Source organism: Ovis aries, chromosome 20, assembly GCF_016772045.2.
Source record: "Ovis aries strain OAR_USU_Benz2616 breed Rambouillet chromosome 20, ARS-UI_Ramb_v3.0, whole genome shotgun sequence".
In the NCBI taxonomy this organism is placed as follows: domain Eukaryota; kingdom Metazoa; phylum Chordata; class Mammalia; order Artiodactyla; family Bovidae; genus Ovis; species Ovis aries.
The window spans coordinates 23,037,199-23,063,683 of NC_056073.1; the positions used below are offsets into that span (position 1 = coordinate 23,037,199).

Below are 26,485 nucleotides of genomic sequence, written 5' to 3' on the forward strand. Positions count from 1 at the left end.
TAGTATTTATCAAAAAATCAGGGTCAGTTCTCTTAAACTCTCCCCTAGATGGTCTCAGAGAGTTCAGATTTTGTTGTAACGTGTTCAGAAAGAAATACTTTCATTTTAAAATTTTCATTAATTACCATTAGTTGCTTTTATAAATCTCATTAAGTCCATTTCTAAGGAAAAAGAACTTCGATATCATTCATTAAATTCACCTAATTTTGTAGATGAGAAAATTGAGGCATGGAAAGATCTAAGGACTTGCCCAAGATGACATAGCTGGTAAGTGAAGGAATCTGCTTACATTAAAGAAATAAAAAGTCATAGAATACATGTAATTCTCCATTTTTCTCTCCATTTTTCTCAAAGTTCATGAATGGGAGTTTTAGGAAATAGTTCCCGTGTAATGCTAATTTCTCCTGAATGTTCCTTGGACTTAAGAGACATTTCAGCTCTAATGTTATACATCATATGTGTTTACTCATGCTTTAAAGGTTAGATTTCTGCTCTACATCTTTCCATGTCTTTATTTGCAAATTTTTCCTCACAGATGTGTATTGGTCTATTGGTTGCATTTTGAAACCAAATTGTTTAGTGTTCTCACCCTTTGAGATTGCCCCTTCTTTAAGCAATAATATGGAAAATATTCACAATGATGGAAATACCTGTCTCCCTGCATTTGTCACGCCAGGGAAAATGAGCACCTCGCACATTTTGTATGTGAAATATCCACTGGTGTTGGAAACAATTGTTCTCTGGCTGTTTGCACCATTTACTCCAAGCCCTACCCCATCTTCCATTCCTTAACCTCTTTATCTCCAGGAGATAGAAATTTGAAAAGTGTTCCTTTCTGCAACCTCACACTCCCACAATTAAACAGAAAAGCCTGAGGACGTCCCAACATCCGAAATAGGCAATAAAATTACTGCTGCTCCTCAAAGTCCAAGTTTCTGTCGTCACAGTGATTTTCATCCTTACAAGTGATTTCAGTTTAAACATCACTTTAGAAATTCACAATATTGACATTGATTAAACATTATGGTTAAAGCAAGAAAAGCTGTTTCCTTTCGTGTTTGCCTCCATCTGTATAATCATGAAGAATCATTCTAGAGGTCATTCCACCCCCGTTTAATTTTTTAAAAAAGAAAACCTTTATGCAAACATTAGCCCCTCTTATTTTGCTCTCTCATATCCAGATCACTGACACTTACGTGGTAGCGAAGTCTTATAAATCTAAGGGCAGGAGCTTGAACTGTAGTTTCACACATTCGACAGTAATTTTTCCAAACTGATGTTAAAAATATATAATCAAGATTCCTCCAAAATATGGGTACAAGAAAGCTTCCAGATAGAAATGTGGTAAATAAAAAAATTAAAGTCAGGCTATCACCATAAAACGTGCACCTGTAATGCCTGACTTGGTGAGCGATTATGCTTTTTGATGGGTAAGAGGTTGAAGTAGTATTTGGGTATGTGAAAATAAGTCAGTGCTCCTTTTTCTTGCTTTCTTTTGCCTGTTTATGAATCCAGGACAAATATAACTCTGGAGAAAAGTGATAGTCCAAAAATATTGTCTCCTTCATTTTGGGAGGAAGGGAGGAAAGAAGGGTAGGAGGAAGAAAGACTGTCAGAGCAGCGGAGAAAGTGCAGAGTATGTGCATAGGCGGGAGATCTAGGCTGGGGATCTCACCCTTACTTTCTAAGCAGGAAAATATGCACATCCCCAACTGATGAAAGCCTTCATTTTCTTTACACCCAGTCTTGAGTTGAGGATGGGAAATTAAATTGTTTTGCAAAGTGACAGTATGGAATGGATTCCTTCCCATGTGTGATCCTAACGAATTCTCACATGCATTCCCATTACACAGCTCAGTACGCTCGCTCTTAAATAGCTTACTCCAACACCCAGGATGAAAGGGATCCGGGCCCTAAAGTGACACGATAATCCTACATCTTGGTGTTCCTCCATTTTACTATCTTTGTGGCCGACAGCGTATTGTGTAAAAGAAAAGGCAGTCACAGGGAGCTACAGGGAGAGAGAGTTTATGAAACCTTAAATCACAGGTGCCAAGGTGAGTAATAGGGGAAGGAAGGAAGTCGGAGAAACTTGGACAATTCTTAATTAGATTTTTAGAAGAAAGAAGTGAGACATGAGAGGGGGAATAGTTGATTTAACAAAATATTTTTCGGTGACATTAAAAAAAAAAAAAGGTTAGAAATCTACTAGAAAACCGCCAGCAGAGGGCTCCATGCTAAGAGCATTCACTTTCATGTGTGGCTCCTACATTTATCGGAAAATAGTCCCTCTCTCTGAGATTGAGGAAAGGGGAGTAATATCAACCGTCCTTTCTGCTGTTAAACACGGAAATAAGTTTAAGTGAGAGTGGAAAATATGAATCTGGGATGTCTCCAGAGCGCTTCTACTTAGACTAGCATGTGCCAGCCTTGAAAAAGTAACAAAACCAAATATATATATTTATGTGTGTGTGTGTGTGTAAGGCATGATGAAATGGAAAATGAAATGATGATGAAAATACATATATTGGGTCGTTTATCTTTCCTTCGAAATCAGAGTTTGTTTTGCCTTTGCCTTTATTTTGTTTTGCATTTATTGAGTCCTTGTGGGAAGCTTTTCCTGCATCACGTGATTGGAGGTTAAAGCGAAATGCAATGGAAAGTTAGAGAGAAGCTGGCTCAAGTTAGGAAATTTTTCTTAGAAGAGAATAAGCTTTTATTTGTACATACTTGAGGCATTTGGAATTTTTAGATGCGGAAAAATCATTTCTAAAATTAGTAGATATGATAAGACTTGAACTTTTAAATGTCCTTAGTAATAACAGGTTTTGAAGAACCGAAAGAAATCTCTCGGGAAAAAAAGAAAAAATCATGCTTTCGTGCAGAATCTGCTTATACAAAACCCCGACAGAGGGCGCTGTTGCCCGTTCAATGACTTAGGCAAGGCTTCCTAAAAAAATTTCCCTTGCAATTTCAAGGATATTTTGAATAATGCCCACGTTGAAAAATTAACTCGGACTTTAATGATAAATTATGTATTTCTTTGGGTATCTCTTATATATATGTATATATTTTAAATTTTATGCTTCATTCCTAATAAACCAGATTTCCGTTTTTCTGAAGAATTTACATAAATTTCAACCAAATATTTCAAGACATTTCTAATTTTTAAAATACACAATTGTACCACAAAATAAAATTACACATGTAAAAATTGAAATTCTCTATATACGGCTATGTAAAATAGTTACCCTAACAACGTATTATGTATTTTTAAGTAGTTGTTTATATAAAAGTATCCTTCTCAGGCTTTATTGTTTGTTTCAAGCTTTAGAGTTTATTTATTTTAGACTAAGTCATGATATACCAAAAAGAGATTAAAAGGTGTTAAAAGCATTTAGAGAAGAAAAGTTAAGATTTTTTTCCAAGTGCTTTTTATTTGGGTTGGAATGATCTTTAAGTAAAAAAAGATAGAGGAATTATTGACTTGAAAGGGAAAAGACAGCCATTCCCATTAATAAATTTTGTCTAGAGAATTTGAATTTCCAAGTCTATAATATTTGTCTCGGACAATATTGATCCGAGATTGGTTTTAGTTCTGGAAAGTCTGGAAAGAGAAGGTAAAAGCCCATTTCAAGTCCCACCACACAACAAAATTAGGAGGAATGCCTGCCCATATCCAGACTAGGTCAGGGAGCAAAGAAGGAAATCTTCGCTCAGGCTCCTAGCCGAAGATTTGTACAGATTTTGTATAATTTAAGGTGTTAATGTTTAAAGTAGAGAAGAGGAGGGAGAAAGGAAGTGGCGGGGAAGGAGTCAGGAAGGAAGGAAGGAAGACAGGATGGAGGGAAAAGGAAGGAGAGATGAGGCAGGGAGGGAAAGACAACATAAAAATTAAACTGGAAATGAGGAAAGGGTTCATTTCTGAAGTTCCTTCTGATGCATCTTCTTCGAGTTTCTTTCGTGCGACTTCTCTTTTTAAAAAATAAATTAAAAATCTGCAGACTTGTTCATTCTGCACGATATGAAGCGTCTCCCCGGTTTTGATCGAATCGATATCCACCGCGATTGTCCGGAGCCCTCTCCTCCGAGCGCAAGGCAGCGCTTGGCAGTCCAGAGGTTTAGAGACAATCGCCCTTTGCAGATTCACTCTTATCAGGTTTAATAACTTCCACCCCAAATTGCCCTGGTCCCTCCTCATTCCCTCCTGTCATTTATTTTCTGCCCCAGGGGCAGAGAGCCTCCACTGGACTTCCCTTCTGGCAGTGGGAATCCTTCCGCACCCTGGACGGTAGTAGAAAAATAGAGGGGGTGGGGAAGGGGGCAAGGAGGTGAGCTTTCGCTTCGGTGAAATTCGGAAACCCTGTGTCTTAAAGGGCGCCCATTTTCGAGGTTCGGTTAACTTTGTTCCTGTTGATGTTTATGTTTTTCTTAAAAAAAAAAAAAGTATACAAATCACCTTACCAAGAAAAAATACACTCAAACGAACAAACCCCCACATTTCTTAAAGTATTTTTCAGTATCTTCTTGAAAAACATTCTGCTTAAACCTTCCAAAGGTTCAGGTGACCATTTCTTGATTCTCCGTGATTAAAACCACTTAAAAGTTATAGACAACAAATGCAGATATAAAATATCCCATCCCTCTGCAAAGAAGGCTTGAAAATAACATTGCGTGATTGTACACCTATGTTGCTTCCGACATCTGAAAAAAAAAAAACAAACAAACTTCATAAAATGGAGACTTCAGCCAAAGAAAGAATGGCACATGGAATCCGTTGAAAATACAAACAACCCGTAAAGGATGAGTAGGACAGACTTAGGTGGTTATACAGTATTTAAGTTTTTAAATGTGTTGGGCAGAATGACTAGGAAAATATAAGAAATGGTCATTGTGGTGAGCCGGCTTTTTTGTTCTACAGTGACTAAGGTACAGTGAAGAAAAGAAAAAAAAAAGTTGTGTAGCCATCAACACAGAGAGATCACCCTTAAAATCCCCAAATCCAGCTTTCAAAAGCCTCCTGCTGAACAAACAAGAACAGGAGCTTTTGTATTTGAAAATCTCAGTAATGGTCCCCTTTTAAAATCTACATAAGAAAATGGGGGAACTGTGGGCACCCTGGTTTCCCCAAATGAATTGTAAAGATTTTAAATCAGTGGGTACAATGATTCATCATTTTCAATATAGAGGTTTTAAAATGTGTATATTTATATTAATCATGCTGACCAACTCGCTCTTTCCTTTAAATGCATGTTTAGAGTCTGTAGACTCTTCGTGACCCAGGGGTGCTTATATAACTAAATGTGGGTGTCTGGGTGTAAATACGTGTTTATGATTTTTTAGAATATATATGTCTGTGGGTTGCATCTAACTCCAGTGTGTGTGATCATGTTTTTCTCTCAGCTGTGGCTTACTTCTCCAGCCTATTGTTTGAGACAACAGATATAAGTTGCGATGGGAGAGGAGCGTCGGATTTGGTGTGTATCCCCCATTTCCAATTATAGATGGATCATTACAGACAGCGGAGTCCTGAGAAGCCAGACATCTGCTCCTCACATGAATGCACTCACCTCCTAGAGACCAGGCTGCCATCATGCTCTGGAAGCTCGTGGAGAATGTCAAGTACGAAGATATCTATGAGGTGAGCCGACACCCCCAGATGCATCTTAGAGCTTTGCAGATAGAGAATTTGAGCTTCTTGACACTGCAACTCATCTATATTTTTAAGCTATTTGCTTGTAGATTTCCGGCCGGTTTTCTCAGCTTTCTCTAACTTTTCGAAAAGCTGGCTTGGGGAGACTTCGACATTCTGAAAAGGGACTTTAAGGTGGAAATCTGACTACTTTAACCTAGGAGATTTCTCTGATTTTTGGTATTTTATTTTTCTTTCCCTTTTCCTCGCCCCCCCCCCCACTTCCTTCAGGATCTGATGAGGAACGGGTGCTAGTGAATGTGGGCAGAGAAAATAGAGACCAATAAAGGCAGAGGCTCCTCGTTTTGAGTGTGGGAGAGAAGTAGACTTTCAAGCCTCCTTCGCAACAGACTCGGGCTTTGAATTTTTATTTTTAATAAAAATTTTGAGATCGATAACAAACGGATCCAAGTAGCGCACGAAAAATTAGAAAGAGGGTGGTCAACGGACAGACGGATAGATGGATGTAGAGAGAGCGCAAGCCAAGGAGCCGTAGCAGACAATTTTTTTAATTTTCTTTTTTTCTTTCATGTTTCTCTTCTTTGAGACTCGGGGCGTACAAACGGCCCCATGTCTTCGCATTTTTAACGAAATTTTCTCCCCGGGTTGAGTGCGCACGGTTCGTTAGCGCTGAGGCCAAGGGGACTCCCCCTCGGATGGAGATGCTGTCTGCAGCCCGGCGGGCGTCTGCCTCCTTGGGGCCGGGCGCGCGGGCCGTGCGCTCGGGTCTCGGGCGCCGACGGAGCGGCGGGGCGGTGGGGCTGCGCGCGGGACGGGCGGCCGGAAGGAGCGGGGGCAGCGGCCCAGGCCCGCGGAACTTCGCTCCGAGCGCACCAGCCGGGGAGCCCCCGAATTAGGGGGCTGGGGGGGAAAGGGAAAGCGAAGATTCCGAGGAGACGTCGAGAGAGGGAAGCGAGAAAGAAAAGCTTGGAGGAAGGTGAAAGGAAAGGGGCAGAGGAATTGGGGAAGGGGGAGGTGGAAGCCGGCGAGCGGGCGGTGGCTGGAGATCGGGAGGGAGTCGGAGAGGGGAGGTTGAGAAGCCAAGGCTCGGGCGATCAGCGCGGGAAGCGCTGGGTCGGACGAAGCGGTCGCGGTGGAACGCAGAGGATCCCCTCCCCGCGAGGGACACGCCACCCCGCCCGCTCCGGGGCGATCCCAGAAAGCCGGACGGGGAGCCGCCCTGCGGACCCTGGGAGTGGGCTCCTCCCGACTCCGCCGGCCCAGCGCCGCGACCCAGACCGCGGCTCCGAGGAGCCGGCGCGAGCCTTACTGCCACGGGTGGAGTTTCAGAGGCAGCGCCCGGCGGCCGCGCCAGGAATCTCCCAGCTCTGCCCAGCCCCGAATCTTGATTTTGGGGTGTGTGTGTGTGTGTCTGTGTGCGTGTGAGAGAGGGAGAGAGGAGATTCGTCTTTCTGCGCAGTGATGACTTGGGGCTTTCCTTTCCTCTTTGTGGTTGTGTATTGACTGTAACGAGAGAGCCGCGCCTCCGCCTGGTGGGGTTTGTTTCGGTTCGGCCTCCTTTTCTTTCTTTAACAGCCGGGATAATGGTCAGTCGAAGGCGCTAGAACAGTCCTAAAGAATGTGAGCGCCTAAAGTGGGCTTGGCGCTGGCTGGGACGGGACTACGGTGTAAATAGCTCCGGGTATACAGAGGGGCTTCACTGGGTTCCGAAAAGTAAGCAGGATAAAACTCGTTCTAAGAGTCCAAAAGTAGACTAGCTAAATGGGAGGGAGGAGGGAGGAAGAGGGAGGGGTGGAGTGGAAGGGGGAAAGAGGGGAGAATAAAGAGGGTGGGAGAGAGAAGAGACCGACGGAGAGAGACAAGAGATACTGCAGGTACTCCTATCTGCCTAATTTTTCTGCTCAAAAAAATATAAGAGAACGCGAAGCCGGTGGAAGGAGGCTATTTAAGTCGGGAGGAGGGTTGAACTTTAACAGAAATGGCAGTCAGGCCAGTTGAACGGGTTCCTGAAACATCCAAAAAGGTTTTCTGTTGCCCCTGGCTTTGCCTGGAAAGGATAACTTTAGTGTACTTGAAGATTGATTGCATATATTTTAAATTGAAGTTTAAAAAATCAGACTGCAGGAGCACTAACGAGGGAAAGGCTACACAAGGGATGGAAAGCCCCCCATTCTCGCCTCTGTCCTTTAATAAATAAGCATCATCTCCAGTATACTGTGAAAGTCTGTAAACGTCACTGTAAACAGCCGGGCCCACCGGTTCCTTTGCTCTCCCCTCCAAAGGGGGAGGCAACGCCTTTTTATTTTGTTTTCTAATCTGCACGCCAAGCACCTAGGGCGATCAGTTCTTCCCATTAGGAAAGTCCCTCTCCAGGAACCTAGACACCTACGGTTCAGCACAAGACCCCAAGGATGCTCTCCTCTTCACCGTCTGGTCCAGGGGAGCAGGGGCTGCTTTACGCGCGTCCCCGGCTCAGTTAATTGAAGTTCTGCCTCTTTCCTGCTAAACTTTTACCCCCGGTCTGCCTTTGCCAGCCCCCTCGTCTGATTACATCTAGTAATTCTCCACTGAATGAACGTCATTTACAATAGTAGGGGAGCTCTGCGCCCGCTGCTGCTTCACGCTCCATTTGTCCTCCATTCTCCCTTTAAAGTACTCGTGTAATATTAATAGTCATGAATATCAATTATTATGAGGCGGTGTAGGCAAGCGGAGGGAGGAAGGGGCGCCCGAGCAGTCTGAGCCCAGCTTCGGGCGGAAGAGGACTGCTCCTGGAGCCCCGAAGAAGCGCAGAAGAAAAAAGGCCAAAAAGACAAGCAAGAGGCCGATGAACAGCTCTGTCTGTGTGTGACAGGCGTCGCCAATCTCGTTTGGGGGTGGGGGGGGGATTTTTTTTTTTTTTTTGATGGCTTGTCCTGGAAACACCTCAAGCTCGGCTCCTGTGTCCAGCTCGTTTCTCTGCTGGACTCCTTGATTTTTTTTTTTTAATCATTGTTTGATTTTGAGCAGTAACCAGGCTTTTTTTTCCAGATGTTAGTCCACACCTATTCATCCATGGTGAGTCTGGATTCACGTTGTACCAGAATTGCATGCTCTCTCCTCTCACTGTCTCTCTGTCTCTTGTGTGTGCGTCTCACTCTCTCTTGTCTCTGTCTTCCTTCGAGCGCCTTTGGCTTGGTAATTTAGCACCATAATTGGACGAGGCTGCAGCTGCTTCTCTGCATTGTGTGTTCGTCTGAGCTCCATGAGTCAGCTGGGGAGTAGGGGGAGGCCGAACAGAAAAACTTTTTATTTGCCATTGCAGTTGGGAAATTTAGGTGACTATTTCTCCAGAAAGAACCATGGGGACTTTACCATGGCATTTTCAGAGAGGAGAGGGAGAAACACACACTCACACACACCTACCCCTTTCACTGAGTTCAGCAGTCCACTTAGGACCAACACTAAGTTGTCTAGGCCTTTTGTTTTTATTTTTTGGTTTCCCCCGCCCCTCCCAACCCCAGGTCTTTCATCTTCACACCCTGAAGTAGGGACAATATTAGATATTGAAAAGCAATCTTAGAAAGAACTCCTTTGAACCACAGTTCAACTTAATTTAAGACGGACTCAGGATATGACTTTTGAATGAGATCCATTTCAACCCAACACTACATAAATTATTTAATTCCTCTTGGGGAGGAAGGGGTGACTGGAAACTCAGATCAGGCAGATTCCTGGGTGTCCTGGAATGACCAGGTGGTGTTGGGGAACTCCTGGCCAGCGGGCTGGGTTGCCAGAAAGGCAGGATTTGCTTTTGAACGAGAGGAGCAGCACAGAAAATAGTAGGAAGTTTTATTTGTTATGCTCTGGACCTCTGGACGAGTTAGAAAAACAGTGTAAAACACCCAGAAGAACAAATACTGTGTGTTAGACTCCTGTATTTTTCATTAGGGAATTGATCATTCCCCCCCTCCCCCATACACATTGTTACTTTACTCTCATCCCTTTTGCCAGCTTTGCACCCCAACAACAGAAGGCTTAGATGTTGGTTCAGTGGGTGAGTCGCCCCCATGTTCCCCTAAAGCCTCGCGTTTGGAATTGCTGAAATCATGTACCCTCTGAGTCAGCTTGGGAGGCTAAGTTTCAGACTCTCGTTTCCCCTGTCCTGGGAAGAAGATGCCCAAGCCGGGTTTCTCCATCTGTCGCTTGTGTTTTTTTGTTTTTTGTTTTTTCCTTCCCCTTCTCTCTCTCTCTCTCCTCTCCGCTCCCAGGACCGGCACGATGGCGTCCCGAGCCACAGCTCGCGGCTCTCCCAGCTGGGCTCGGTGTCCCAAGGACCTTACTCCAGCGCCCCGCCGCTGTCGCACACCCCGTCGTCAGATTTCCAGCCGCCCTACTTCCCGCCCCCCTACCAGCCGCTTCCCTATCACCAGAGCCAGGACCCCTACTCCCACGTCAACGACCCCTACTCCCTGAACCCCCTCCACCAGCCCCAGCAGCATCCCTGGGGGCAACGGCAGCGGCAAGAAGTGGGTTCAGAAGCCGGTTCTCTCCTGCCCCAGCCTCGGGCCGCCTTGCCCCAGCTCTCGGGCCTCGACCCCCGGAGGGACTACCACTCGGTCCGCCGGCCCGACGTGCTCCTGCACTCGGCACACCACGGCCTTGACGCGGGCATGGGGGACAGCCTCTCGCTGCACGGCCTCGGCCATCCCGGCATGGAGGACGTCCAGGTAATGGCACACAAGCAAACAATAAACAAGTAACAAATGCCCAGGGATGGGGGACGGGTGGGGAGGGACAGCTCTGTCTTTTGGAGGGGTGGAGGGGAAGGTAGTTTGTATAGGGGCAGCTGGACTCGATGTGTGTAACTGTGTATTACCTGTGTGACTCTAGTGGCATTTTCTGGGGTTTCAGTGATGAAAGCTAGACGTGTGAGAAATGAAAGAATGAAGGAGAAAAGTGTGCATGTGTTTTGCTAGTTTGGGATCATCAGAGTCAAAGCTAGGTGTTTTTGTCTTGCCTTAGCTAGGGGACTCCTTCCTGTTCTCTTGGCTTTGTGTAACCAGGCCGGGTGCCCTCGCAACCTATACCCCTGGGTCTGGCCCCCTGACGTGGCAGGTGGAATCCTGGCTGCCTGGAGGCTGGAGCTGCAGCAGGGAGGTGCAGGGACCTCTACAGAGGTTCTTGCTCAATTTGCAAAGACTCTGTTAGGCATGACAATGCACACTGGAAGAAAAACGTGTTATTTTGTCCAAGCCAGGTCTTACTTTGAAAGTCCCATAAGCTGTAGAACCCTTTTCCAAGAGAATTGAGCTCCAGAGGCAGCATCTGAGCAATGGAAGATTTATGGGGAGAGACCCAGAAAGTCATAATTCTGTTTGGGGGTTCATGAGGACACATACAATTTTGGAGGTTTTTTGCCCCCTTTTGGACCATGAAACGGCAGTGGAACAACATTCTCCACGTCCTTCCACAGTCCTTCTTTCTGCTAGTACCCTCCTTTCCCCAGTGTCACCAGTTGAAGAGGCATCACATGTTTGTTTCTTAAAACAAAAGGCTCCAAACACACCCCCATCCCATCACTATCCCATCTGCAACCTACACAATGGAGCCTGATTTGGTGGAGAATACTTTGTTAAATTAAACAAAGAAACATCAAAGAAATGATTTCTGAAAACTAGGTGATTCCGAGCAGATCTCCTTTTGCTCTTTAAATAGTCTCTAGAAAAGATAAATATGGTTGAAAGGTTTTCAAGTGATTCTTCAATCTCATTGGCATGGCTGTCTGTATTACACACCATTATAGACATACCTCTAAAGCTAAGGGACATGAAATGGGAAAGAGAAAGGGTGCATCAGTCCCTTCTCTTTACCTTGCTGAAGAAAATGTATTTTGAATAGTTAAAATGTGGTGATAGCATTAAATGCTGTCTGTGTCTCGTCTGTGATGGTTTACTGATTTAAGGGAAATTTAGTTATTTAGTATTTCCAGAAATAATGGAATCACCTGAGTTGTGGCTGGATTACCCATAGTCATAAGTGGTAGTTTTGTTGATTTAACCAAGTTTAACTGTTTCTGTCTTGGAGGTATTGCTCATTTCAGAATATCATATGAGAAAGGAAATATTCAATAGTGTGTGTGTGTGTGTGTGTGTGTGTGTGTGTGTATGTGTTTTAATGCATTGGGGTAATACTTGTCTGGGGGGAAAGTTTTTAAATTAACCTTTGTGGGTATGGTTCAAAGTGCTAGATAATGAAAGTGGATCAACTCATCAGCATTGCTGTTGGCAACGCTACATTGGCTGTGTCACTACCACTCTGCAGGCGGGGTGGTCAGGCTACTAAACCCAGAGACTGCACCCAAAGAGGGAACAGATTTCTTTGCTTTTAGTCATTTTGTTGTATTTTAAAGATAGAATTGTGAGAACTTTGGAGGGTTTGGTCAGATGCAAGAGGCAAGAAAAAAACAGGTCAGGTTGGTGTGTGTTTGGGAGAATACCCTTGTCGAAGTTGCGGCTGGAGCTGAGACCCGGGAGGTGGAGAGAGCCCAGAGCAGAGAAAGCGCAGGCCTAGGACCCTGGCTGCTCCCCGCCCACCCCATCTCTCCCCGTCCCTCCCCCGGAAGCATCTCAGCAGGTCCCCTGGTGAGGTGGGGAGGCCCGGGAGACTTTCTCAGGGTCGACCCTCGGTGTCAGAGGTCAGGAGGAATTCACCCCGAGCCTTCCCAGGAGAAAGGGAGGATCTCTGTCTCCCACGCGATGACAGGCCTCCTGACGCCGGGTGTGCTTGACAAGACACGGGGCAGGTGACAAAGAAAGACACGGGAGGAGATGGACCAAAGATGAGACCCCTGAATCCAGAGGCTGCGCCTCCTCTGTTCCATCCCAGAGGCTCTGCTTCTGAGTTAGGGATCAGGAGTTCAGGGGACTATGTGGCAGGAGCGGCTGGCAGTTTCCGCGTTTCCCATTTCCTGCCTCTGCGGTATGGGTGGGCTGCGCCCCGCCCCCCATCTGTAAAAAGGGACCAGAGGTGCCTCAGCCTGAACCCCAGTCACTTGTCCCATCTCAGGGGCCTAGTGTGTGTCCGGGACCTATGTCAACCCAGCTGCGATCCGGCAGATACCAGGGAGCTGCCAGGCCAAGGAGGGGGGAGTGGCCTCACAGCCAAGGGTCCTCACCTGGCCCAGGGTCGGGGCAAGATGTTGTGTGACCCAGACACACACGCGGGGCCATCGCCCCGATCGTGAGAGAAGCAAAGGAGAGGAGCTAATTAACCAAATGCTTCTAATATTTTTTAAATGAAACTATAAAACCCTGTCAATTTCTATTTCAATTTATTCACAGGGGCTATTAAACCAGCAAATCACTGTTTGGGTTCTGGTATGCTACATTTCACCCATTGTGTGTGTGTGTGTGTGTGTGTGTGTGTGTGCATGCGCCCGCGCACGGGCAGGCACGCAGAGAGTGGGGACAGTGTTAAAAACTCAGAAAAACAGCATCAGAAAGAAAGAGAGCTGGAGATGATACTTAGTTTGGAGTTTGTTCAGTTGCTGTGAACACCTCTTTCCTTCTTCTGGTCTTTACTCTCTAACCTCTCATCACCTCTCCTACCTGAGTGTAAACATATGAGGATGTTAAGTCAAAGCCCCTACACACACACACACACACACAGACACACACACACACACTCAAACACACCCTACTGTCTTAAAGCAACCCCTGGTATCACTTTTAACTAAAGAAGTCTAGTAATTACGAGTCTGAGTTGTTTTTCCGAGCTTCCGCATGCAGTCCTAATTAAATCTTTACGATCCTCCCTGTGACGATTAAGCGCCAGCATGCTGCGTGAATATCCTGTACAAAAACCCAGCAGGCGGCCGTAATTAGATAGAAAATCAGACAAGAGCCTTCTCATTAACTACCACAACTACCCCACGTCGCTGATGAGGCGTATATACATATTTACGTACCGACGTGAGGGTGAGGTGTGGGGGCGCACGGTCCCGGCCCGTAAGATCGCGGGTCTGCCCGTCCACAGACACAGGCGAATATTTCTGTCCTGCGTGGACACGTCGCCACTGCAGACACGTGAGCACAGGAAGGCGTGAATCTTGTGTGTGCGCGCCCGGTGTGCATGGTGGGGTCTCCTGGGAGTTCCGAACAAGTTACATGAAGCATTTTTTTTTTAAGCTTTTTCTTTTTACTATTTCTTTAAGATGGAGATGGCATGTTGCAACATGGAAAATGGTTCTTATGGGGAATAACAATTTTCCTCATCTTTCTGAGAACAGAGGAGTGGCTATTAAAAACGAAAAGAAACAAATTAACATGCCCCTCCGTGATTAGATCATCTCGTTTCTAATGTGCTGCTTGTTTGGGGTAGACAATCTCTTCCTTGTGATGAACACACACCCTGTCTGGGGATGCAGCTTGAGTGGGTGGGAGGTGCTGTCTAAACACAACCTCCCTCTCAAGCCCTTTGCTTTTTACTGCTCTGTAGAGAGGGTGACAGATTGGTCCAAGCTTAGGTTTGTAAGGATCAAGGAAAGCGGCTGGACATTGCAGGAAAGGCTAAGACTGATTTTCACCAGGGAGTAGAGGGTGGGAATCCACTACTTTTGGATGCCCTGGGGTGCACAGCTAGAAGCCTAGTGCATCCTGACAGCAAGAATATCATTCTAACAGCCATTTCCCCTCTGAAGTGCAGCCAACATCTAGGGTTGAAATTTTCCTTCTCTGGAATGCAACTGGCAAGGAAGGTGACTGTTCTTTGCCATGACCCAGGTGCTGCACACCGGGAGATCCTCTGTGTGTGTGTGTGTGTGTGTGTGTGTGTGTGTGTCTGTAGTTACTGCCTTCCTAACAGGTGTGCTTCTTGCTGGGCAGCAGCAGTGGCAGGGCGAGCAGATTGTCAGGTTCCTCGGAGGGACTGTCCTGCAGCAGGAAGCTCACACAGCACTGAGATGTGTGTGAACTGCAGTGGGTGTGCGGTCCTGACGGCCTGCAAACGTGTTCCTATGTGTTGCTGTTTGCATTCCATTCCAAATTGCTCAGACTTTAATTAAAATCCTATAATGTAAACTATTATGTATTTGTAAAATGACTCTGGGGTTAAGATGCACTGGGATAGCATAGAAAACAGACATCGCTCTGACTAATATTGGTGAAAATCTTTCAGCGGCTGCCAAATTTTCACAATTCATAAGAGCGAATAATATAAGTTTATGTGTCTATGTAATATCTATGTTTAATATAATCACTAAACCAATCCTGCATCCCAGATGCCTCTACAGTTTCTTCTTTCCTCTTCTTCCATTGGAAGAATTTATAATTTGGGTGAATTTCATTTCTGTGTCCATTTGGAGGTAATAATAATAATAATAAAACCTCCCTTTGTGAATTAATATAAATGGAAATAACAGAAACTCCAGTTTGGAATGACATGATTTATGTGTGCGATTCTTTAATATCCAGTCGATTTGAATAGTGATGTTTTTATATTCACAGTCAGTTGAAGATGCCAATAACAGCGGCATGAATCTATTGGACCAGTCTGTCATAAAAAAAGGTATGGATTCTTCTCCGCCCCCCACCAAAGTAAGCAAAGTTTTCCTGTGCATTCATGTCTTTATGATGCGTTTTCACTTTGAAGGACTTCATTGTTTTATAAGACACCAGTGTTTGTTCACAATCATAGGACAGTGGCTATCTGGATGAAAATGCCTGTTGGGAGGAAGGGATGGGGGTAGGGACTGAAGGCAGAAACCCTGATGAGAGAGACAGAGACCATTGCCATTTTTCTCACAGTACATTTGCTAGCCGTCCTAGATACATCATAAATAATTGAACTACCATTATGTATGGTTGGGAAACACTGCTTTCAAAAATATGAGGTAATTATTTCATTGATAACTGGAGTTTGTTGAGCCAAACCCTATGCCATTGGGGCAGCTCCTTCTCTCCTTGCTTTTGTATTTTGGGGTGGTAATTTTGTTCCCAGTTCTCTGTGTTTTACGAGTTGTTTCTTCAGATTTTTTTTTTTAACTGTGCCAAATGTGTCGCTAAATATGCTCTTCCTGAGAAACTGAGCTGGCCTCTGAACATTTCTCAATCTTCCTACATATGCATTCATGATTTAGTGTGACTGTGGAATCACCCCATACTGGTAAAGGGCATGTGATATTAACAAATGTTTGCAGTCTCTTGTACAGCTGTAAGCAAAATAATTAACTAATTAAACTAATTAAATGTAATTACAATAACTCATTTCGGGCGTATTGCAGCTGCTTAATTTTTCCCCCTCTTCTCTGACAGTCACTGAGAGAATGCCTGGCGATTAGTGTGGCTGCCAAAAGGCCCGAATGTCACTCACATGCCACAAATTTAGGAGCTTGAATGTGTAAACAGTGCAATCTTTAATTATCGCAAGAACCGGTATTTGGAGCTACAATTTTAACTACTGTAACCCTTTTTTTATCGATGCTGGAGAAGGCCTGTCCTTCTGTTTGGTGTCAACAGTCCCTAGCTGCAGTCACTTCTGATTCATTTGAGCCAGATGACATTCACAAAAACAATTAAAAGGGAAAGGATGGTTTGAAAAGTAATGCAGAGTCAAGCCGGTAGAGTATGAGGGTTGTGAAGTAAGGATTACAAGCAAGATGAGGTGTGTTCAATTTTCTGTTCTTAGAAAAGCAGAAAAAGTCACTTTGAGAGGTGGGAGGTGGTGAGGGGAGGCTGTACTTGAAATGTTGCCATTTGGCTTTTGAATGTAATATCCTGAAGAAGACTAGTAGGGTTTGGGGTAAAAGTATTTAAGTGTTCCTCCAAATGTCTCCGACTCTTCCTTAGATAGTATCGTTTCGGATTTGTAATGCCAGGGTTTGGGTTTGCTGGGACACTTGGGCTTGCGTTTTGATTTTGCACTGACAGCTCACTTCACCATTCCCTCCTGGGTCTTCTCTTCTGGTTAATTGCTGGTTGATGGGATGGGGGGGTGGGGGTTAATATAGGGGAGGAGGAGAGGCGCTTCTTCATTGGCTTTCTTGGTTTCTTTTCTAGTTTCTGTCCCTTTTCATGGAAAGCTAGAATCCCTTAGCTCAGAGTTCTCTATGGGGTCTGAAACAGCATCGGGGCTGGCGGTGGGGCAGGCCCAACTGATGACCAATTAGAAATATTATTAATAGGCCAATAAAAATATTTGGAACTTAACTTGCCTAACAAAATGGAGCTGAAAATATTCTTAGATGTGGGATGTTTTGGTTTCAGGGCTTGGATATGTTTGTCAGTGAAATGTGAATATGTATGTATATATGAGGATCTCCAGGAATAAGAAAAGGAGAATATTGACTAACGTGGCCGTTTCTGGTTTTGGAAAGATGGACTACTTTTCATGCCCCCCGCAAACCGTTTTAAAAATGCACAGCCTAACACATCTAAGTGGCACCCCGGTCGTTCTATTGATTTAAGGAGTGTGGTATGAATATGAAGTGTGAGGTCAAGTCCATTATTTAATATTTCAGGTATTTGCTTTATTACATGACGGAAAGATCCTAATATATTTTTATCTTTAGAGAGCCATGGGCAAAAGTGGAATAAATGGTTGATTTACTTTTCTAGATCACTATGAACCACTTAAAATAAGGTTATGGATTCATTAGCTCTTTCCCTGCCCTCTGGTCTCCCGTCTTTGCCCCTCCCCCACCTTTATGAAGAAGAGATTAATTTCATAAAAGAGGAGGTGAGAACGTTTCCTGGACGAAATATTCTAAATTTCAACAACTGGCAAGGGACCTGGTTGCTTTATTTGTTTTCTAATGGGCTTTTAGAGAGATTTCTAAAGGTCTACCTTATTAATAAAGTGTCAGCAACCCGCCCAGGTTTAGGTTTCTCCGCCTCTGTGTGTATTTAAGGGAGAAAACTTAGACATAAAGGATATATGTCTCTGTGCGTGTGCGCGCGCGTGTCTCTCTAATTATGCAAGGTCTCCGTCCTAAAATTTAACCCTGTCCAGTTTTTCACCCGTGCTGATATCACCCCATTGATTGTAGGCTAGCTCTCTTGTTATGTTTTCTATCTGGGCTTAGCTGACATTTCTGAAGTAATTTAGTTAAGAGGAAATGAGTTGTTCCCAGTAGAGAGAGCAAACGAGTGGAGTGAAGGTAGCCAACGTGATAAATGGCTCTTTCATTTGAAGATCTCCAGAGCTCGTTTACGGCTAATTTTCTGTATTGGCCCCCTTTGAGCTATTAATGCAATCGGCAGGGACTGGGGCCCCTCTCCTCTTAGCTGCCCCATTAGAGCTCCCATTAAGCCAGCGAGTCTCAACTCCATGGCAGGAGTTGGGGGCGGGGGGAGTAATGAAAGGTGCTTTTTAAACTCTCCTAATCTAAACCGGCAGAGGGTGGTTAATACGATTTGAAGGGGGCTGGTCAATGAGCAATCAATAAAGTAATAATGAGAAGGATTCGGTACATTAACAGTCTAAAAATCCAACGAGACATTAAAAAATCATTCTTAACTCTCAGTTCCATTAAGATTAGGAATCTGGGCCGGGCAGGGGGTGGGGTGGTGCCCAGCTCCTATAAATGATCACTGCCACTCTCCTACCAGCCTAAAGAAGGCTCACCTAGGCTTTCAGAAAAAGTTTTTGGTGCAATTAGAGGCCAATATGCAATCGACTGGACATCTTAGACAGCAGAAAAAGATGCTGGGATTTCTTGGAATGACTGGCATGGCTGGAGTCCAAGGTCCAAGTGTTGTGACTATGGGGCATTTTCACTGGTCTTAGGGATATCCTGTTTGGTTAGTTTCAGTTCAGCTTCTTGGTTCTCTACCACTTTTTTCTCGTTAGTTCTGGCCCCTTCCCCACATAAACTTTGATTGGTGTGAATTTTCTCTGGGTATGAGGGGAGATAGAGAAATTGCCAATTTCAATTACAAGGGGCTCTGTTGAGATTCCGCCTTCTGACCTAGGAGGTCAAAGCACCCAGAGTCTGTCAGAACCTTTGAGAAGGCCATGAGTTTCCTCTCAAAGGGAGAGGTTCACGTTTTCAGAGCTGACTTGGGTCCCCATCGGCCTTTATTCATCTAGAGACTCTCAGCTACATTCCAGCCACCCAGGGAGTAATCAGAGTTCATAGAATTTCAAAGCTGGAAAGGTTAGACACTCTTCAACTCCCACCCCCACCCTCCAGTGAGGAAACTGAGACGGAGAGAAGACAAATGACTTTCTCAAGGTCCCACATACTGAGTTAAATGATGGGATCCAACCCAGTTTCCAGCCTCTTAGGCTTTGCTCCTAAAGGATGCCAACAATGGATGTTTGTAGTTTTCTTATGTTCTGGCTTTCTCTGTGAGAATCCTTTTATGTTTTTTCTTTAGGATTTCAGTGCTCATGATTATACACATGCTCTTATATACATATAAGAATACCATTTAGCCCTCAGGTAGATGAGAAGCAATGTAAGTATGAGGAAAAGGGTGATCTGCTGGTGAGAAGTAATTATTTCAAGCAATGCTCCACCAAGTGAAAGTGAAAGTGAAGTCACTCAGTCGTACTCTTTGCGACCCTGTGGACTGTAGCCCAACAGACTCCTCCATCCATGGGATTCTCCAGGCAAGAATACTGGAGTGGGTTGCCATTTCCTTCTCCAGGGGATCTTTCTGACCGAGGGATCGAACCCAGGTCTCCTGCATTGCAGGCAGACGCTTTAACCTCTGAGCCATCAGGGAAGCCCCAAAAGATACCGCCAATAGGAGAGGTTGCCATGTTTAAGTCCCAGCACCTTTCAGAGGGACTTAGGCTTCAGTCCATTAGATGGGTTCATTTCTTCCTTCTCTCCCACCAACAGATCAGAACCACAGAAGACCTGCCTCCAGTCAAACACAAAGGTATCAGAGCTGTGATTTCATACTTAAGTGTAAAGAGTAAAGATGAAACGCTACCTTATTAACACTTTAGCTCTATAGAGTCCACTAATGAATAAGATTTTCTCCAATCGGTTTTCCTTCTACTCTCTCAAATTAAACTCCAGTCCCTGTAATGAAATATTGATCGATTTTTAAACCTCTGTTCTTCTGCCCCCATATAATGCAAGTTCAAAGGGAGGGGGGCAAGTTTTGTGGGTGTTACATCCAGAAGTTGGCTACGCTATCCAACTGAGAACTGAAGAGGAAAAAAAAATCCCACCCAGTTTTAATGTATGCACAGAAAATTGTAAACATGTAAAGAACTGAAAGCTTCACGCTGAGTTTTGCTATGCTCCATTTCCTTACCATTTCCTGCTGTCGCTTTAAACCTATCTTAGTCATCTCTGGGTTCCGTGAGCAGGAGCAGTGTGCTCATAATTACTAACAAATCAACCGGGCCCTGTTGCTCCCTGGGTTTATTGATAAGCTGGAGGAAAGCAGAAGGGAAAAGACAAAGAGAATAAAATATGGGGTTAATCAGCTGAGGAAGGCAGGTGTGAGTGGAGGGGAAGGTAGATTTTAACAGTAGGCTGGACTTAGAAGAGTGTGAGGCAAGACATGTGCAGAGTCTAGTTTAGGAGACCATTCAAAGGCCAGCATTTAGCACCTGAGGATGAGAAAGTGGAGGGTATGAACAAGATTGATACTTACATTCAAAAATAGAAATATAACCTGAAGTGCCTCTGCTCAAACAGTCTTGTCGGGGATTGGGGGGGGGAGGTGGGGGGGGGGGGAGAGAAGGGGAGTGAAAAAACATCACCACTCTCCCCTTCCTTCTCCCCCTAGACAGCAGAGTGCTGAGGAGTGCTGCCTGGGTGGGTGATATTTAGGTGATAATGTATATGCAAAAAGTACAGCCTTTGAGAGGGAGCTATGGACATTCCCCAAAGGAAATTGCTCTTGTCAGGTAAATCAGGCAATTAACAATAGTGAAATTGAGGGCAGGCTATAAAATGTCTCGAAAGGCCTGGCTTTTCAAGAGATTTGGCACCTGGGACTGTGAAAAGCAGGCAGAATTCCAGTTCTCAGCAGATATTCGGTTATCCAGTATGGTAAACAGGAATTAACTTACTATTTTCAAGTTGCTTGGCCGTGGGGGATGGTTGTGTGTGTGTGTGGGGGGGGGTGGTTCTGTTAAAATGTTCTTTCTAAATACAGTAGAATCTAAATGTTTAAATGTTGCTGAATATCAAAGACAAGGCTTTTTATACAACTTATTTCTATAGCTCATACCATATTAAAACTGCAAAGGGCCATCTGTATTTTGCAGAAAAGTTTTCCAAGGTTACCATGATCATACATTATTTGTTTATAGTGCCTACATATGAATCTGAAATATAGAAATCAGGACAGTATTGAAAAAAAAGACATTGAAATAGATGTGGATATTGTGTAAGATAATTAAATGACAGGGTGTTCCCACCCCAATCATTATTTTTTAAGTGACTTTAAATCCATATTTTACTCACATTTCCCTCAAATGGGAAGCACTTCACTGTGATGAAGGGAATCAGAAAGAAGAAAGCCCACTTTGTAACTGCCCCACCACCGTGACAGTGCAGAATATTCACTTGGTTACCTGACATCATTCATTCAGCCCTGGGAGAGACTATATAGACAGAACAGAAATTAAAATGTCTACTAAGAAGTAGAAAAAGGGAATGCTTGTCTCCCTGTCCACTTTCTTCAGGAAACCCTTTCTCCAGGCGTTTGTAAAGAGCCAAATGCAATTCATAGGAAATAGAAGATTTGAGACCTACCTTTTAGGAGTCCCTAAAATATCATGAAGGTCTGAATGCTGGGATCTGTGGTAGAGAGAATCAGCTGTTTCGAGAACACTCAGGGTGGTTAGTTTGTTCTAGTAAAGGGAGGTTATATAACTTGCTTGACATGTGGGGTTCTAGGTTCCAGGGAGTAGAAAAAGCATATCTTTCTCTTACCAGGATTATAGAGTGAGACAGAGTCTTTATTAAAAAGGAAGAATGGAAGCATTCTTTTTCATGCCAGAAACATTGTATGTTTCAATAAGTCCCCTGGCCTGGTGATCACTGGAGAGGTGCTTGAGGTCCCCATGGAAGAAGCTAAGGTTTAAGGCAAGCCAGCAGGGAGTGTCACCCGCCCAGTGGCCTGCAGAAAGAAAATGGGCATCAGCCGTGTAGAAGTCCAAGGGAGGGAGACTGCCAGGGGACTAGGAAGCTGACGGTTCACTGTTCCTGGCTCCCAGCCTCTTGTTCTACCAAGCCCCGCCTCTTCCTAAGGTGCAGATGACACTGAAACACAATTAAACAGAAATACAGGCTGGAGAGCCTGAATGCGCCTGGGTAGCAGTGGCAACCAGCTGTCAGCTCTTATTAACTTCTGCATAAAACATACCTTGAGTGCGGTTTGTTATCAATTACTTGCCGAAATGAAACAACTGGGGCAAGGCAAGACCGCCGCTCACATGAATTAGAGTGATTGGTTGATTGATCAGGGCACCTGTTGTAAATCATAACTGCTCCAAACAATCACCAGTCGGGTGCTTTACGTTAATTTGTAAACAAAATTCATGTCACCACGGAATTGCTTTCACTGGAGAGGAGCATTTGGGTTCATTTCTAAATGAATCTGTTGTTAGGATATAGCAAAGAATGGGATCCACTGTAGAGAAATGAGCAGCTCTTCTGGGCCCAACTGTCCCAGTTTAATGGTATTATTACTTGGCTGTTCTTGGGCAGAGTGACTGATCTTTGCCAGTGATGACCATAGATTTGTATCAAATAGGAGAGGAGGGAAGGGTTCCCATAAAGACCATTGGTGTTACTATTTTATATCACTGATAGGGAGCATCGCCTTCAGGTTTCAGGACCAAATGTGATTATCAGGAGACAGATGAGGACATTAAGATTCAGAGAGGTTTAGTGAGATGTCTAAGGTCACACAGCCAACACGTGATGGAATTGGATTTGTCTGGCTTCACAGCACAATCCAAACTCTGGGTTGCGTGCTTTTCCTGATTTGTGTAGTGAGCGGGACTGTGGCAAGCCACTCTCACATGTCCACACACTTGGGGTAAGTTTCCAGAGGTGATGGCTTTTGCATTTTGTTTGTACACAGAGCTCTGAACGCACCGCGGAACCATGGGAACAAACACTTCCTCCTGCAGCTTTCCTCTTGGCGCCTGGCCGGTGGCCTCCCCCTGCGCAGGCAGCGACACATTCATTCTATCGGCGGTCACTAGGATCGAAACCCGGTCACCTTTATGGCATATTTTTTTTCTCTCTCTCTAGTTCCGGTTCCTCCCAAATCTGTGACTTCTCTGATGATGAATAAAGATGGCTTCTTAGGAGGCATGTCCGTCAACACTGGCGAGGTGTTTTGCTCGGTCCCAGGCCGTTTGTCTCTGCTTAGTTCAACTTCAAAATACAAAGTAACTGTGGGAGAAGTTCAGAGACGGCTGTCGCCCCCCGAATGCCTCAATGCGTCTCTCCTCGGCGGCGTCCTCAGAAGGTAACCCACCACCCCAACCACGTTTTAATGCCGCGCGGTTGCCTAGCAACCGAATTCTGTAGCTTAAAGCCGCCGCCGCCGCCGCGTGCTCCGCGCCCAGCTCGCGCTGCCTTGCCCTCCCGCCAGCCTTGCGGGCCTGGGGACCTTCCACTTTTCCCCCGTCCTGTACCCGGCGCCCCTCTTCCCACTCCCAGGACACTTCGGGGCAGTCTCTACCTTGAATGGGACCCAAAGTCTGCACACACTTACCTAAAATAGGAGTATCATGGAGCAACCCCCTCCTCACCTGCAGTGTGCTCCGATATCTTATTTTGTTTTAAAGTGCACTTGGCGCCGACTAAGTTGATCCTGTCCCACTAATGCATTGTACCCCGCGGTTTGAAAAGCTTTGTTCTAGACTTGTGTGACTTCCTTTCCTCAGTACCACTACCAAAAATAACAATGACACCATTTTAGAAGTATAGACGGGTATTCCTTGGGGCCTTTCATGTGCTTCCCAGTGATGGAGAAAGACAGTCCATAGACTCCTTGTGGAACTGGGGGAGGAGTTGGCTTTTATCTTAAAGATTCAAAGCCTCCCCAAAAGTTCCTGCCAACACCTGAACTCTTCTGTTAGTGCCTCTGATAAGAAGGTGTGACATTGCATGACATGAACTTTGCAAGTTAGCCTATCTTTGGAGTTGAAACTCCCCTTCTTCCCTAAAAGTGGCTGGGTGAACAGCACAGCAGAAGAAGTCAGAGTAGGTTTTTTCTTGTATTTTTAGCACGTAAAGGGGGATCAACTGGGAAGAAGTAAGGGTGTGACCCACAGACTTTTTTCACTTTGAGTCCTTTTGCTCTGCTCTACTTTGTAGTTCAATTTCGCATGAGTCCTTTGAGCTCTACAGTGTAGAAGTTTCTTTCAATCACCCCTAGGAATTGAGGGGGTGTGTGTATGAAACTTACTCTGAGATTAAGTGAGATGATCAATATAAAGTGCTTATCATGCAACTAAACCCCTCTGGTGCTAGTTTTACTGTTATTATGATTGCTAACATCATCATTAGTTTCATGTTTCAGTCTTCCTTCCCCTTTTAACCCAACTCCATTTTATTGTGACTCTTGACCTCTTACTCTCAAAGCCCACCTGTTTGAGGCTGAGCCTTCTCCTTTCTGAACCACCCAGTTCTTCCCATCTTTCGGCAAGGTTGTACTGGCCGGCTTTGGCTCACCTCTCTGGCTCCATGACCAGGAAAGAGCTGGGCCTGTGCACGTGCAACTTCTACCTTCTCTGGACCCACAACCTACACCCTAATTATTCCCATCTGGTGTCATTTTTTTATTCTCATGAGATAAAAGAATGACTCAATTTTTTTTTATGCTCTGTATTGCAGAAATTAAGCAAACCTCAGCAAACTATCAGCAAATAACCAAAAGGAAGAAAAAAAAAAAAGTGCTAACCTCAAGTTAAAACCTCTTCAAGCTCCACTGGGCTTTAGATTGCTAAATCTAAACTTTGTTTCAGGAACACTCTGAGGTTAATCAGAATGTTAATTCTTGCAATTTCAGAGCCAAATCGAAAAATGGAGGGAGATCTTTGCGAGAAAGGCTAGAAAAAATCGGTTTGAATTTACCCGCTGGCAGACGCAAAGCAGCAAATGTCACGTTACTCACCTCCCTGGTGGAAGGTAAGCAAGACGTGTGGCCATTTCACGAAGTGGCAGAGTTTAACTGTTGGCTGAAAGCTGACATTTTACACGTTTCATGATTAACTGGAAATCATTGCAATTGTTGTGCCCTTATGAGTTGGATGTCAAGCGTTTGCTTGAAAAGTTGAAAGGTCTTTTTACTTAGAGGGAGTGGCAATTGTCCAGAGGCCAAGCACTCTGGAGAGTGCTCAGGTCTGGCCTCCAAGCCAGTGCAGGTGCCTCCAGGTGCAGGACATGGTACCTGAAACAACCTCGAACAAACTCAAGAATAACTGTAACCAGCAATCCCTTCTATATTGCTCTCCTTCCCAAATTTTACCTCCGAATCCTCAGTGGTAGTAAACGCACTGTTAATTTGTGAAATTATTGTTGCATTCATGATCTCTAATGGTTATTTTAAAACTCATGTCACTTCCAGGGCCCCTATCTCCCGCTGATTACCTGGGATTTATTGAAATAGAGCTTCATAAGACCAGTGACCTAGGAGAAATATGGGTTGGGGATGAGGGGAATGGGAGGGGCCAGTTAGGAAACATGGAGGGGAGTCATGTATGATCTTCAGTTGTAAATTTAAAGGCCCATACTTATAACAAGCACATTCTAGCTCGCTCATCATTTTGGGATTAGAGATGATATTTATGGTATGTAATAAACAGGACCTTCTCCAGAATCTAGAACAAGTGGATCTGCATTTGAATTTGTGGGTTGTGGAAGACACAGGAAATATAGCCAGAAGGGCCTAATAGAGGAAGTTGTAGAATCTTCTCTAGAGTCTAACATGTAGGTTTGGTTTTTTCTTCTATTTTTATGGGTACGATATTATGACATTCCTTCAGGGAGTTAGTTTTTGGAGCAGAGGATCTTAGAATATTTAGGCAGCAACCATAAAGTCATCACATTGACAGGCATTGCACTTTGCCATCTTTCAGGCAAAGTTGCCTGGCCCAAACTTATCCTCTAGAGGCAGAGGTGACCGAATTTCCAGACCACACTTATTAGTGGTTGCCTCTCAGCCTGGGGGTTTTACTTTTTGCCCTTTAGCATATTGCTAAAATCACAATCTTCGTTTTGAAAAGCAGTCAAGGTAATTTCAGCCCAAGACAGGGATTTGGGTGGAAAAGGAAAGGAACTGGAAAACCCACTGAAATGCCAATATTCCATTGGCAGTTTTCAGTGTTATGAGTTGTTGTAAGTTGGAAGTGTTTGGTTACTATGCTAATGATGATTAAAAGTAGTCATGCCGCTTACAAATAATGTGGCTATGGGATAATTCAGCACATCTCTTTTTTTATGTTAAGATCTTCCCTTGAACCCCTAAGGCTGTGTTTTTAATTCGAAAGGGATTTCCACTAAATTGAGGAGTCTCTCAGCTGTCCAGGTTTTCTATAGCTGCTGTGTCATCTTTGTGCCATAGAAAGTCCTTAACTAGGAGAATGATGGCAGGAACCTCTGAAGAGGAGAAACCTGAAACCTACCTAGCAGGAAATTGACAAGGAGAATAAATATTTCATTGCTGGATAGACACTGATCCATATATGATTTACATATTCTTTAATATATGTGGACATAGGCACACAGGGATCTATATTTGTATGTATTAATTATAGGAAGATACAAAAGTTAGGAAGACTTAAATTTTATTTAAAGCAGGAGTTAACATGTTAGATGCTTAAAAAAGGGGTGGGGGGCAGATCTGGCTTGAATGTTCA

The 26,485-nt window shown here is 44.5% G+C and overlaps 1 protein-coding gene across 12 annotated transcripts in view; it reads left to right on the top strand.

The window, feature by feature from the left end:
* Positions 1-5,511: 5,511 nt before the first annotated feature.
* Positions 5,512-26,485, top strand: part of TFAP2B (transcription factor AP-2 beta) — a 28,854-nt gene continuing 7,880 nt past the window's right edge. For 4 of the 12 annotated variants that reach the window (XR_006057193.2, XM_027958616.3, XM_042236826.2 and 1 more), the window contains exons 1-4: positions 8,386-10,362; positions 15,139-15,199; positions 22,869-23,088; positions 24,637-24,755. Coding sequence is in view for 11 of the 12 variants with exons in the window: in XM_027958616.3 (XP_027814417.1) it covers positions 9,742-10,362; positions 15,139-15,199; positions 22,869-23,088; positions 24,637-24,755 (1,021 nt within the window). In the remaining variant the exon portion in view is untranslated. Of the gene's footprint in view, positions 5,642-8,385; positions 10,363-15,138; positions 15,200-22,868; positions 23,089-24,636; positions 24,756-26,485 lie in introns of those variants that run through there. The other 8 variants (XM_015102745.4, XM_042236828.2, XM_027958617.3 and 5 more) reach the window with 6 other exon arrangements.